The 14,106-nt window shown below is 43.8% G+C and overlaps 1 protein-coding gene across 4 annotated transcripts in view; it reads left to right on the top strand.

Moving 5' to 3' along the window:
• LOC138179213 (uncharacterized) overlaps positions 1-14,106 on the top strand; it is a 35,778-nt gene that overhangs the window by 12,825 nt on the left and 8,847 nt on the right. For 2 of the 4 annotated variants that reach the window (XM_069111781.1, XM_069111784.1), the window contains exon 2: positions 11,500-14,043. In XM_069111781.1, the coding sequence (XP_068967882.1) occupies positions 11,917-14,043 (2,127 nt within the window). In that variant the 5' untranslated portion in view covers positions 11,500-11,916. Of the gene's footprint in view, positions 1-4,974; positions 5,127-9,014; positions 9,396-11,499; positions 14,044-14,106 lie in introns of those variants that run through there. The other 2 variants (XM_069111782.1, XM_069111783.1) reach the window with 2 other exon arrangements.

The following is a 14,106-nucleotide window of genomic DNA, read 5'->3' as shown; positions in this document are numbered from 1 at the left end:
TTGCTTGTATTTTTTTACGCTACGCATCATTAGAGCGTTATCAAGAGGCGGATGATAAATGACGTAAAGGAAACAGGTTTTCAATTTCGAAAAAGCCGCACATCACATTCACGTGGGATTAATTAATGATCCGCGCGACTTCGTTGCCTCTCAATTAGGTGAAGTCGGAAGAGGCGATGTTTGGTAGAACGACGAAAATTATAAATTCGGCATTTTTCGAATAACTCGACCTACGTAGAATATCAATTACATTTTAAGTATCTTATTCGGGATCCGAATTGAAACACGACCAATGAGACTAGATTCTTTTCAAGATTTACGAATGTTCCCTGCTGAGTGGAATTTACTGTTTATCGAAAAATAATCCGAGTACGTAAAGAATACACCTAACTGATAATTTCCGAGATTTACTCTCGCCTTCGTAACTATGCAGTGTTTATTTGTTGTACTTAAAATTTATTTGAAGAAGATACCATATTAGATAAGTTGTTTAAATTAACGATACGATAAGTCGATAAATATAGAAGCTACATACTTGGAACGTGACCAAATTATAAAAACCGATGCTTAGAAGTTTTCCTCTTCTTCGAAAGACCGATAAGCGAAAATAGATGCAGGAAAGTGATGTGCAATCTGCTTGAGACCTTCGATTCTCGTTACGTTCGATTGTTTATTGCCTTCACCTGCGTTCTATTCAACTGTAAAACGTAATTGAAGTAAGTCCCTGGAGATCGTCGTCTTTTTCCTCGTTCGACTGACAATTAGCAGATGATTAGATGGTGCAGTATGTAGGTTAGGCGATCACGAGCCACGAGGACTGAAGGAAAACAACGAATTATGCGAGTTCTTACGCGTGTCGGCCGTTACTGCGATACACGACATAAGAATGATATATGGCGCGTGCTGAAAATAGCACCATGAATATATAGAAACGTGGAAACGGAAGTCTGGTTATAAACGAACGATACTCTTTGAAAATTATTCCTCCTTAGAATTGTGTTCGTTTGTATCTTGGCTAGAATTTGTACGATTGTTATTCTATAAGGAATCATGTAAAAACGAGAGGGTCGATCAATGGACAAAAGCCATAAAAATTCATAAAGACGAAGTCTTCTTGCGTTCTCAATTAAAAACCGACTACAGAACTCAGAGTTCATTCGCGTATCATTGCTATCTCGTTTCTTTCAGTCGACGACCCTCTTGGTTGATAAAAATTCATAGTTGCAACGCTTGGCTCACGATTCGCGAATTACATAACGCGATCTCGTTGCGTCACGGCATGGATAAGCTCCGTATTTCTCGGTAATTATTGAATCGTAAATGAGAAACATACGACACTGCTCGTAGCAAAAACGAGACGTCACGTGCTTGTTGATTAATCCGCTGAAATCGAGACGCTTGCCGTGCCACGTGCGAATTCTCTGTAACAAGCGAAAAATGATACACGAAAGAGACCTGGTCGAACGTTCTTATAAGAAATTACGATAAGGAACGTTAGTTTCTCGATACCGTGGAACGTAGAACCAAGTCAGAGTAGAAGTGAAATTTCAACTTTTCATTCCGTAAACACCTCCGTAATATCCTCATCGATTTTCTTGGCAGAATTAATAGCCAAGAATTATCTATCAGCTTCTGGACGCGAGGAAGTGAAAGCGCGGCTCTCATTAATTTCTTCCTAACGTTCCCATCGAATTACCAATCTCTCGACCAGAAGAGAGCCGTGTTTTTCTTCATCGAGAGTCGATAGATCGAGAAAATGAAACTCTTCGCTTCTCTTTGATTCGTTGAAAGGTCGACGCTCTAAGAACACTCAGCTTCTCTGTCTGCAGAATAAAACTGTAGGCTATAGGAATCGTGTCGATATCGGAAGGAACCAAGAAATTCCATTGGAGCAGAAGAATACCTCGCGTTACTGGACATCGTAACGCGGAACGAGGAAGCGGAATTGGCGCGGGTCTCGAGCACCGGACGGAACGCAGGGAAAAGAAATTGAAAGCCACGGAGAAGGATCTGTTAACGAGTTCCCGGAGAAACCGCGCGGTCTTGAAATCCTCCAGGGAGTAATAATAACGAGCGGGCAAGTAGATCGCGAGGTCAGGGCATTTGCTTCGATTAATAGCGGATTAGCCGTCTAACTCTGTCTCGCAATAAGAACAGCTGGTCATGAACGACCAAGAGGACGACGAAGACGACAAGGACTACGCCAGTCTGGAATGAGAATAGACGACATGCCGTGTATATTTTATCTCCTCCTCTTTCAACATCTTTCTCAGCCTAGTCGAATGGAAAAGGGAACAAACCAAATCTTTTCATATGTTCCGTCGTTTTCTTTTTTTGTTTTGCATCACTTAGCGACGTATACTTCTTGACATGTCGAGAGGATATTGTTTATCAGCTGTCTGTTTCATTAACCAGTGTTCCATCTTTGATAGGAAAATTTCAGAAGAATTGATAAACTGCTTTATGAGCATCAACAGTGGCAAACTATAAATCGAAGGACATAGAAATAGTTCCAGGAGAAAAATTTTGATCAAATTTTAAGTTAGAGATTTGATAAGTTAGACTTAGAAAAGATGAATTCGGTCATTCAATCTATATTTCTAAAGTTTCTACGCGAGAAGGAATGAAAACGTTGACGATGGAACGGTGCTTTTCTGTAATAAAAGCTTTCGATAAAAAGACGACGAAACTCGTGAAACGACCTAGTAACAGGAAGAATACACGGAAGAGCGAAGGATGTGCGAGAAGAATGTAGAGAAGTCGAAAAACAATGAAAAAGACTTTCGAAGGAAGACAAAAAAAAGAAGAACGAAGCTCCGAAGAAGAAAAGAACGCGGGATCCACTACGGTAGAGGAAAAAGAGGAGGAGGGAGGCTGGGAAAAAAAGGAAAAGAAAATGTCGAGCCGTTTCTGGCGTCCAGAAATATATTTGGCTCGGGCTGTTCTTCCGTTCGCAGCGCGCGACCGCTGCCGGAAAACTCAAAGCGCTTACCTTCGTGGAATAATTAAATCGGTTCGTAGAGAGTGGTCGAGGAACCCTCCAGGGAATGGCAAAAGGGCTGTCACGACTTTCTGCGTCACGCGCATCCGTGGACTGAACTCGAAAATTTACTCAACTGTCGACATCGTCGACTTTTGCTATGCTTTTCTAGCTCGTCGTCTCTGCATTCGGTCCTATTCTTTACAACAACTCTGTTTTCTGGCCGCGTTGCACCGTTCAACAAGATTGCACGGTTGTTGAAATGCAGCAACAAATTGTGAACGAACTGTACAGTCCAGTTCCTTGAAACGATTCGTACACGTTCACGGAATTACAAGCGACTGCAGTTCCGTATTCATGATTACAGTGATAGGTTTAATGCATAGGTAGCAAAGTTTATACCGCGGTCGTCATTATGGTTTCGAAATTGTACGGTGTAAGAGGAGATTTTTCGTATAATGTTGCTAGTGATCGAGCAGAATAATGGCTCAATCGAGTTCTTGCCTTATACGGAACACTCATTCGAGAATGAGGGTTCTTGAAGCAGTTTCAACAACAACAAACACAAATTAACCTAATCTAATCTAAAAACACTGATGATATGTGGTATCTTTGTAAACAGAAAACGCGATAGAGAGAATTTTGGTCCGACGAACTAACCGAGTCCACGCAGGCATCGTCTCTTTCCCATTGTCACAATTCAGCTATTCCACTTAATAGTCACGTGGGAGTGAGAGACGTCGAAGCGAGGAGGATTCATTGAAATTACGGTCAGAGAGGAGTGGGCAGGGACATAAAGCGAGAAAGAGAGTCACGTCGAGTCGCGAATTAAATCTCATCATCGAGGAGGAAGGTATAGTTTGACCCAGTGACACCAGGGTTTTAGCTTGACCCCGTGATTCAAACAAAAACTAGCAAACAATAGGAAATACAATGGCTTCGAAATACACACGTCTCTCCTAGGGTGGTCCTCTTTTACGCCAAGAGAAATTCTCAACCTCTCGATGTTATATTTGCGCGAATCCCCTCCTCCTCCTCCTCCTCCTCCTCCTCCTCCTCCTCCTCCTCCTCCTCCTCCTCCTCCTCCTCCTCCTCGTAAGTCATATGTTTCCTCCTCGCAAAACGCAACGCGCGTTCTCTAATTACCAGGAACATCGACTACGTGCGAGTTACGCGATTACAAACTTTGCTGAATTACGAGTGGCTACGAGTGATGCGTATTCTCACGTTGATTTACGTAAGTAGCGTAAATTGCGTTGGTCCTGGCACGCGTTAAACAGCGCACGCCTACTTGAACAATGAAACGTTGCATAGTCGGCGAGAAATCGGTTTGGCGAACGTGTCTCGTTCGATCGTAACACTGGTCACGTGCATTCGATCGATTAATCGTAGTTTCGAGTCACGAATAATTCTTATTTTCTTCTGAACATAATTGCTTGTCCGAATTTTAGAGATTCAACTTTGTATCACTCTGTATATTTTAGAGATCAATTCGTCTTCGTATACCTGTCGAACTGATCTAGTGCAATCCGTAACTCTCTCGAATCAAACGATATAATATATTATACCTGCCTAAAATAACCGGGATAGCGACAGCCTGTGGAAAGCGTATCGCGATTGTATTCCGAAAGCCAATATCTCATGCCAATCAGAATCGCGCTTGGACATCTCCCAATCCGAAATAAGTCGGTATTGTCCAACTGAAAAATCATTTCATCAATTATATCATTCCGCGTCGCTATATCTAAATGCAATCGTGTATCAAACCCGCTAATAAATAAATCCGCTTTTCTATTCACATCAACCGTTAATCACATCAAACGATATTATTCGACATTACTTTGAGTTCGTAAGATGGGCCGTATAAAGTCTACTATCGATAAGCTTGTCGAGGGGACAGTATCGTCGCTTTGAAGTTTTCTTTTTGTCATCGTACGATTCAGTTTGTGTCGCGGGATTGAGCGACGCGTGTCGTCGATGCATGCGCTTTGCATGTCGTTCAAACTTTTTTCTCGTTCGTGATTTTTACTCTATACGTACTGTGTCTCTACGATGTTAGTTATCCGTTGCGAAACCTGGTATTTTTGGATTCTGGATTTTGGAATTAGAATAGAACAGAGTGCGAGAAAAATAGAAGAATAATCGGGTAAGTTCGGCAGGCTGAATGTTATCGCGAGACTCGTGGGGATTCGTTTAGTAAATTTTTGCTTGTGGTGGTGTGGTACGAGCGTGGATTTTAGGGAAGTAAACGTAGTATCTCGATGCCAATTTTATTTTTAACCTTTTAAAAGCTGCGGTTGAATGGAAGAGTCGCGTCACGAAGCGTAGATGTTTCATTGTATTTGAATGGAAGAGGCGCGTTTGCGCTTTGGTGAAGATGATATCGAGAGTTTCAAAGGAACCAGCTTTGATGAAAAGAAAGATCACAGTGGACTTTCTTTTGTTTCGTATTAGAAACTCCTTTTGTTCGTTTATTAATTAATCTCGCTTCCGTTATTCCTTCTACCCGATAAACGTTTGACGGATAACTCGGATTATAATTTCAAACGATTCAAATGTAACGTCGATGATTAAACGTATTTCGTTCGTATTAATCTGGTTTTGGAAACTCTGTCCGTTTTACCGTGCCTCCATAAGATAGCGATTTCGTGGAATTTATATTCGGAAGATATAAGACGAGTCTCGACGGAAGAGTTCAATCGGTCGAATACACCGAGGTAGTACGCCAGGTTACAATTTTAGAAGCGGACAGATAGAAAGAAGGATTGTACTCCGCGAATATCATGCTCCGGGATTCGACACGAGCCGATTCAGGGGTTTCTGCCCCGAATACGTGTGTTCGACTTCGCGTACGAGAGTATTCGCGGCCAGAAATACATTTGACCGTAAGTTATCTCGGTGTCGATGATCGACACTGTTCGAGTATTGACTCGAGCAACGTGACAGACACCTTTCGATTCGATCATTTTTAATGCATCGAAATATTTCATTCGTCATTAACTTCCATTCCAGGAAGTTTGTTGAATTCGTTAAATAGCGTTGACGTAATTAAACTCGCGATTTTGATACCTTATTTTCAGAGTTAGGATACTCGAATATTCTAGTATTTACTCGGTATTTACTCGGTGTTTTCCGATTCAGTCGTCGCCTCCTAGATCCTGCGTGTGAATGTTCGCATCACGTCTAATATTACAGGACGAACCGAAATAAACTTTGCTCGAGTGCACATAGTGGTGCATGTACGCATACGAGTCGCACCTATCGCTACGTTCGCGTTTGCACACAGCCGTACACATACACGAGCCACGATCTGCATGCGAAAGCACGCACGACACGTCTTGCTTATTTGCAAAACTGTGACTCGTTGATCGGTGGATTTTATCGCGACTGGTGACGATAGATCGCTGTTGCTTGGGCTTCCGTTCGAATAATCAATTCCTTTGAAATCTTCCGGTACTGTCGTTCGGTTGGAACTGGATCGAAGGTTGTATGAAATTATCTCGTGACTATTTTTGTCCTATTGTTATTTAACTAAGCAACGATGTTACGACGCGAGAAAAAGCGTATCTTGAACATGAAAAATTCACGATAAAAGGTAGAATAGTTGGAGAAATTGAAATTGCCTATAATTGCGATGAATGATAATAACTCCATCGACAAAAGAAGTTTTATCAACGGAATTATAGTCGTCTGTCGTCGGTGAGTGGCGTGTTTTAAGCTGACAAGCGAGCATTCGGCCATCGTATTCTTTTAATTTATCATCGACGTAGTTTTTAATCGGAAACTGATCGCAGATGTTAAAAGACGTCCTCTAGTCAATCCATGTTATTTCAAGCATTTAAGCAGGCCAGAATACACAAAACTTTTAAGCAGCCTATCGGCAAAACTTCCGACGTTGTCGAAAGTCCGGAAGACGTGGAACACTCGCCGAGAAAGTTGATTTATCGAAAAGTTTGCCTAGTAAATTCGAGGCTGTCCTGACGTCGTCGATAATCGCATTGATCGGTTCCTTTTCCTTTCGTTTATCGAGGGGACTCGATGACGAGTTGGAATTTTTGGGTCAATCTGATGGCAAAACTATCGACTAGAGACAGTTTCGCGAAGTCTTCTGCCAGATAATAATTCATATCTCCGCTCCTTGGAAATATTTCAAAGAGATCTAAAAATATTTGCAAAACGAATGCTTGATCGTAATCTGCCGTTCATCGGCCTTGTGAATTTCACTTGATCTTCTTTTTCAGACGATGGTAAATTAAATTTTCAAAATTTCACTTTGTAACGAACTTCTAAGCAAAGTTTCTTTCGGAGTGCTTATTCTTGATCCTGATTCTTCATATTTCTCGCCTGAGAAGGCAATTTCACGGGCGAACCAGGCAATAAAGAATTTAATATAACGCCCGGAGACTATGGATGAATGACTTTAGGCTGTTAAGCCTAAAAACTGCTTGACTTAGCGACGAATTCTTGGGTGAAATTCTATGGAAGGCAAGAGGGCTTCGGTGAGCGACTTTTCGACCGGCTATTTCGAGAGCCGAAACGCTCAAACCCTCGTGGCGTTCGTTTTACATATTATCGCGATTCCATCTGCGTACGGAGGTTTTCGCGTTGACCGCGAGAACCGAAGGATCCATACAGCCTTGAGATTAAGTAAACCATACGGCGTCGTTCGCGTAATCGCGCCAATTTCTCTCTCTTTGCGTATTTACCATACGGACATTTTAAGGAGAAGAAACTCACAGTTCTTCAACGAATCATGTGCAATTTCAACGTCTCGATCGTTTATTATATATAATATCAAGTCGTTCCATAAGTAACGTTCTTTATCTTTGTTCTGCGAATTTCCAGGGAAATATCGAACGGCAGCTGATGAAAGCTTGAGCTCGAGCAATTGACGAGTTAAAACGGTGAATGATGATGAAAGTGATGAATTGGTTTTTATATTAACGTTAAAGAAAGGGTATTTTTAAGGATAGAAATTGGTATTCCTAGTGTGAAATGATCACAAGAGCTTGAAGGTTCGATAGAGGGATTCTATATTTTGCCAGTGGATCGATATCGGAATCGATGGACCGTGTCGGCGAAAAATACACGGTCATCCTTGAAATCGATTTTTTCCCTCTCTTTCGCACGTTGCATTAAGAACTATTTATAACGAGACACCCTTCTCGTCTCCGATTGTGAAACTGTCTGAACTAATTTTCTTCGCGATGCTCCCGCCTCGTTGAGATCTGTATTCTTCCCATCGCGTTGGCCCACTTTTCCCTCATAGATGATAAGCAAATTGAAGGTTTGCGCGAGATGCGTTTTAATTGAGCACGATCGAAGGTAGAGTGAGATTAATTAAGACCATCTACATAGTAGTATTTCTATGGAATCCTATGGCATCGACGAGTAACAGAATTTTGTCGACCTTCTGTTGCAACCTTTTAGGGATTTCGGTGAAGGTTGTAGAATTTGTTCGGTCGTAACATCTATTACATAATTCGCTAATATTATTAGCTTGTAAATTATTGCGCAAAAGAAGAATATAGTAGTAAGAGTATAGTAACTTTTTGTCATGTATACTTTAATTTTCTGAAACATGACAAGGCCGAGGTTATTCAATAATGCAGAGATTTGAACTTATTTGAAGTAAACATCAATCGTGTAAATTGCACGTTTATTTATTTTCATAGCTGGGTATGTATCCTTCGATAAAATTGCAATTTGAGAAGAATAAAAACGAAAGGTAGGATTATTGTATACACGCGGAAACTGAACGTTGCGTGCACCCGACGTGGTCCCGATCACGGGATTGACACCGTTTACAGCGTATCGATATTGGCTCGGCCGCTATTTTTAGTGGGCCGTATCGTATTCTAACGATGCAAACCGCAAACGTGACCGAGTTATGCGACGTCGAGAGTCCCTTCTACGTAGAAAACGAAGCGTGTACACCGCTACGTGACAAGCTGACACGCGACCCATTACGATATACACTTATCAGGCCGCGATGTGCGATCGTCGTTCGACTTTCTGTCGGTCGTTCACGTTCGACGGTCGTTGATTATCCGCTCCTCTCCTGGAACCGTTCCAGGAACACGCGATTTTGACGTTTCACGGTATTTCCGGCGAAATTCCTAGGTAAACTCGCTTGTTATCCACTTTCGTCGAATATCCGACGAACATCGAAAACGAAAATTTCGGTTCAGTCCGTGTATTCCAACGCTGTGATTTTCCTGGCGAATCTTTCATTCGAACTGATCGAGCAAATTGTCGAAAGGACGAGGTGTGACGCGTTTACCCCAATTTAAAGGTGGAAAATCTGGAAGTGTGGTCCGTTTGCGACCTTGTTTCAGCATTTCGTTTGTTTCATCGTTGGTTATTTCAGACAGAGAGAGAAAGAGAAAGAGAGAGAGAGAGGGAGCTGAAAAAGGTAGGTGGTGCCGTTATCACAGGCCAAAGTGATTCATAGATTGGTAGAAAATAGCAAGGTTGTGCAGAGGTTGTTGATTCGTGAAACGGTGCGGTGGGCAGCAACTCGGAAACCAGGTCGAGGGAGATATACTTTATTTTTATTGAGCCAGCGGAATTGCGCTGTTAGAACCTGTACGCTATGCGTTTCGAAACGTTAGACAATCCGTCGATCAGAATACCTATTCGGTTTTGAAGGTTACATCATATTCCTGTAAAGAATTTATAGTTTTCTTTGTTACGTCACCTCTTATCCCTAGCGAACGATATATTTAGAGTACACCATGAATCGTTTACTACAAGCTTAAGATTTACCTAGCCGAAAGTTAAAAACTATACGACGGTAGTTACGAGACGTTCATCGAGTTGAGTTCCATCGCAAAACTACTTTAAAAGAAGGAACTTATTCGAGTATGTTCCGCGCGAAAGTAGCGAGATTGTTTGAACGATCGTTGACATTAAGGACGTCGACGGGTCTCGAGTATCTCTCGAATCTGTATTGCCAAACTTTCATAGTAAATGTAATCTTTGGGTAAAAACGAAGGTAGAAAATCTGTATGTACGAAGACAGGTTGTCGTAGATCGGAGAAATAGCTTCGACAGAAACGGTACGTCCATAAATTCGTTTGGCATATACTGCAGGGACGACGTGCGAAAAGCGAGGACGCCAGGTTCCATTGCTAGATTCCTCAACTAAAAAAAGAAACGGCCGATTATTACATACGACGATGATTTACATAACGATGTAGAGATTAGCTGACTTACATTGTCACTGATATCAGAGGAACATTAAAAACGCTTATCTTTTATTCTTATCGAAACAACGAATGCAATCTATCATTGTAATCTACGAACGAGGTGAAGATAGAGAACTCGACAAATGTGATAAGTGGAAGACTATTGAAAGTCGAAGGAACGCGCTTGGTTCGAAGCAAAAGACAAACGCGAAAAAAGAGAAGTCTCTATCAACGGAAATAGAAAGCACGAATTGTCGGCGCGACGATTTACTTTAAAAGCATAGAAATTAGAATAACTCGCCAGCGTTTCTTCGTAGTTCCCGCGAAGTCTTTGACATCGTGGCGCGAGTAGAATGCGGGATAACGTTAAAAATCATCGCCAGTAAGTTGCCAAACGCACGTCGGCCAGTCGGAGACAAAGAAAGCTTCGCTTCGGGAATACAAATTTCCCCTTGCTTGGGTTAATGGGCCGGGGGAAAAGGGTAGAGAGGAGAGGAAAAACGTGAGGAACGCGTAACGTGCATGAGTCCCAGCCATTCGAGCACGATCGAAGCCGTGCACGCACGCCTGGTCACGGCCCGTACGCACGCATTTGCATACGCGTAGCAATGCAGGGTGAAAGTACCGATACGACGTTGCGATCTAGCTTGGACAAAGCCTGTCACACGTTTCGTATACTTCTTCGCGCTTTAGGAAGCCTAGACTGAAATGCGAAATTTCGGAAGAACTAGCTGGAATATAAATTCATGGTCAAGTAAGAAACGTAGCGAGATCGTAAATCGACTTGCATTGGCTACTATGGTAATTTCCAAGATCATTCGAGACACTTTACGAGTCTCCATGAGGATTGTAATAAAGATAATCTTTTCACGAACGAATATTTTTCGAGCAGCGAGAAAAAATGTGTGTTCGTTTCACGTTGTAAAGAATACATACAGCGTTCAAATTTAAGGTCAGTTTTAACGAGAATGTATGGATTAATTACGTAAGAATTTATAATAACAGTACTTTATACAACTTTGTCGAGATTTTGATTTCTTACTTTCTTACGTTAAAACTTACTTTGATCTTACTATCTCGCTACGTTTTCCATATCAGCTGTAATTATCATTCTTATCAAGCCGTGTACGAAGTGGTTACTCGGCGCAAACGTAGTAGATGCCACAGTAAATCATTTCTAATTACGTACACCGTGTCCAAGACAAAGGGCGAGATTTATAGGACGCGATCTCCACGGTTTCACACCGCGTACCGTGGGTATCATATCCGAAAATACATCCACCTCGGATCAGCCGGGATAAATACTAATTTATATTTATCTTCTTTCAGATCACGTCCGATGCCCGCAATACATCGAAGAACGCGAAGATGTAGCTTGATCAGCCGCCACCAGCCGCGTGATCATCAAGAATCGAATTCCGCCGCAGTAACAGTGGACATACTTGGTCTATAATTAAACTATATAATGTGCTGACGGTGTACCCTAACGTGAACTCGCGCTCGCGTACCAGTTGAGCTCTACGACAAACAAGAACCTTCCTCCTCCGTTGTTCAATGCTCGCTAAGCTAAAAGAACTACTTAACGTCTAAACCGTCGAGAACGAGAGATCAGGCAAAAAGACAGAAGGAAAGAAAACGAATCGAACGATGGGGGGACAGGCAGAGGGAGCGAGGATTGCGTGGACAGTGGCTCGACTTCCGTCGTGGCCGTGGAGAACGAGAATCTTGGGCCAGTTGGCCTGAGATATGCCAGAAGTGGCATCGTCAACGGTATCATCGACATCGTCATCGAGGCTCAAAGCGGAGACGGCGACGTCGAGGTCTGGCGGTATCGCTGGCCGACAGCTGGCGATAGAAATCGAGACGATCGAGCGCCGGGTCTGCGCCACCCGTCGCGACCTCTTCGTCCCCGTGACCATCGATCCGCGGCCCAGTCGGGCCGTCCACTGTCCCGATCTAAACGCCTGTTTAGTGAACGAGTCTCGAACCGGCCACGAACAGGTAGACTGTCAGGCGATTCACTTTGGCTACGCGATCCCAGTGAACGTGGTCCCCCTCGAGACCGATCCACGACTCGCCGAGCTTGTCTTGGACCACTCGACCGAGTTAAGCAGACGCGCCGCGAGCTTCTTGCTCGAGCACCATCCCCAGCTGCGTCAGCAGCGACAGACACAGCACGAACGCTGTTCAAGCATGGCAGCCACCGCGAAGCACGATCTGCGTCAGAAGTTTCCGACAGAAACGTCGACGTCCGGTGACGAGGACATTGCGGCAATCGCCAAGCAGATCAGCGATCACGCGGAAGCGATCTATCAGACATGGAAGAGTCGAGGACTAGCTCCTACAGAGATACTGAATTGCCACAGTAATGCTACGGCCGCGGACAAATTTGGAACTGCTCTTACGCCGACTTCCGCGTCCAATAGCCCGAGTAGTACGGGAAAAGTTACTCCTACGAGCTCTAGCCCTGCCACCGCAGTGGATATATTGAGTCAAACGCCGAATCTCGATAACGGGAACTTGGAGAAGCTGGTGAATAATTTCGTAGTGGAGGACAAGGCTAGGTTAGCTGCGTCGAGGCAGAGATCGCCGTCGAAGACTCTGCCCTCGTCGATACAATTCGCGTTGGAGAAGTTCGAGAAGAACTCGATGCAGCAACAGCAACAACCGCAGACTTCTCCTTTGAAGAACAGCAACGTTGGTAGTCAAGTGAAACCGAAACAGGGAACTGTTTTGTTGTCTCCGACGTCCCCTTTCGCGAACAAACCGTCGCAGATAGTAAAGCCTCAGGTATCCACAAAGATTCCCGGTGCTCACCACCGGGAAGTGTTTCTAGAAACCATAGAGACCACTTTTCCGGCGGACATAACGCCGTCGAAGATCGTCCAGCAGAAGAGGCCGACGAGTACGGTAATCACCTCCCCCACCGCCTCTAATCTAGATGATCCTTCGACGAATTCAGGACTGACTACGTGGCCCTTAAAGAACAAATTAAACGAAAGTAAAAGAGTGACAGATCCTTCCAGATCGCCTCAGCAGGAAGTTAAATCGTTGACAAGTAAGGAGGAGAAAAGAAATAGTGGTTCTAATTCGAGCGTTTACCTCGACGAGGTCGCTCGTGAGGAGGAAAGACTGATAAATGCCCTGAAAACGGGCTCGGTGATCACGGAGGAGCCCGTAGAACGAACGGTACCTCTGACTCGCCAGAAACCGGCGATAAAGAGGGAGAAGCCGAAGGTGGAGCCTGTTAAACCGATAATTATCGGTCACAATCATCACGCAAGCGGTCTGGTGACCACTTCTGGCGCAGTAGTGAACAGTGCCGCATCTCCGACGCCTGGTAGCAACGCCAGTGCCACGTCGGATACGAAATCTCTAAGTAAGGATGATTTGTCAAACATGTCAATGGTGGATTACGCAAAAGTCAGATACAGAGCGGCTCAGCAAAATCCTCCGACTCAACAGAGGCTGGAGGAGCAGAAAACAAACAACAACTTCAATTCTACGGAGCAGCTGGTGTCGACCACGAGGTCCAAGTTCGAAACGGAGATACAAAAGGACAAGGAAGCTAACAAAGACGAGAAGGATCCTGTTACGTCTAGATGGGGTCCTAGAATCAATTCTCCTAGGCCGAGAATCGAACAAGTGCCCCATCCGGAATTGACCACGCAACAGAAGCAGCATATAAGAGCTGCTGCCGCGACTGGCACCGGAAACAATCCTATTAGACCGTTTTTGACCAGAGGATCCGTCGCGGAACGCGTTTTGATCTTCGAGAAGTGTCCGAGCGAGCTGTTGCTTGACAAACGGGGGCCACGGCAACCGGCTATCAACACTTGGAGAACTGGGCACGATGTTCAAAACAAGGCTCAGGTAAGTCGACGTTCATCGATTCACGATTATCCTTTCTCTTTTACTTTTTAGTTTGTTTATCGA

Source organism: Bombus flavifrons, chromosome 4 (assembly GCF_040668555.2).
Source record: "Bombus flavifrons isolate JBK064 chromosome 4, iyBomFlav1_principal, whole genome shotgun sequence".
NCBI classification, from domain to species: Eukaryota; Metazoa; Arthropoda; class Insecta; order Hymenoptera; family Apidae; genus Bombus; species Bombus flavifrons.
The sequence above is the reverse complement of the archived record's forward strand: the minus strand, read 5'-3'. Positions and strand labels throughout refer to the sequence as shown.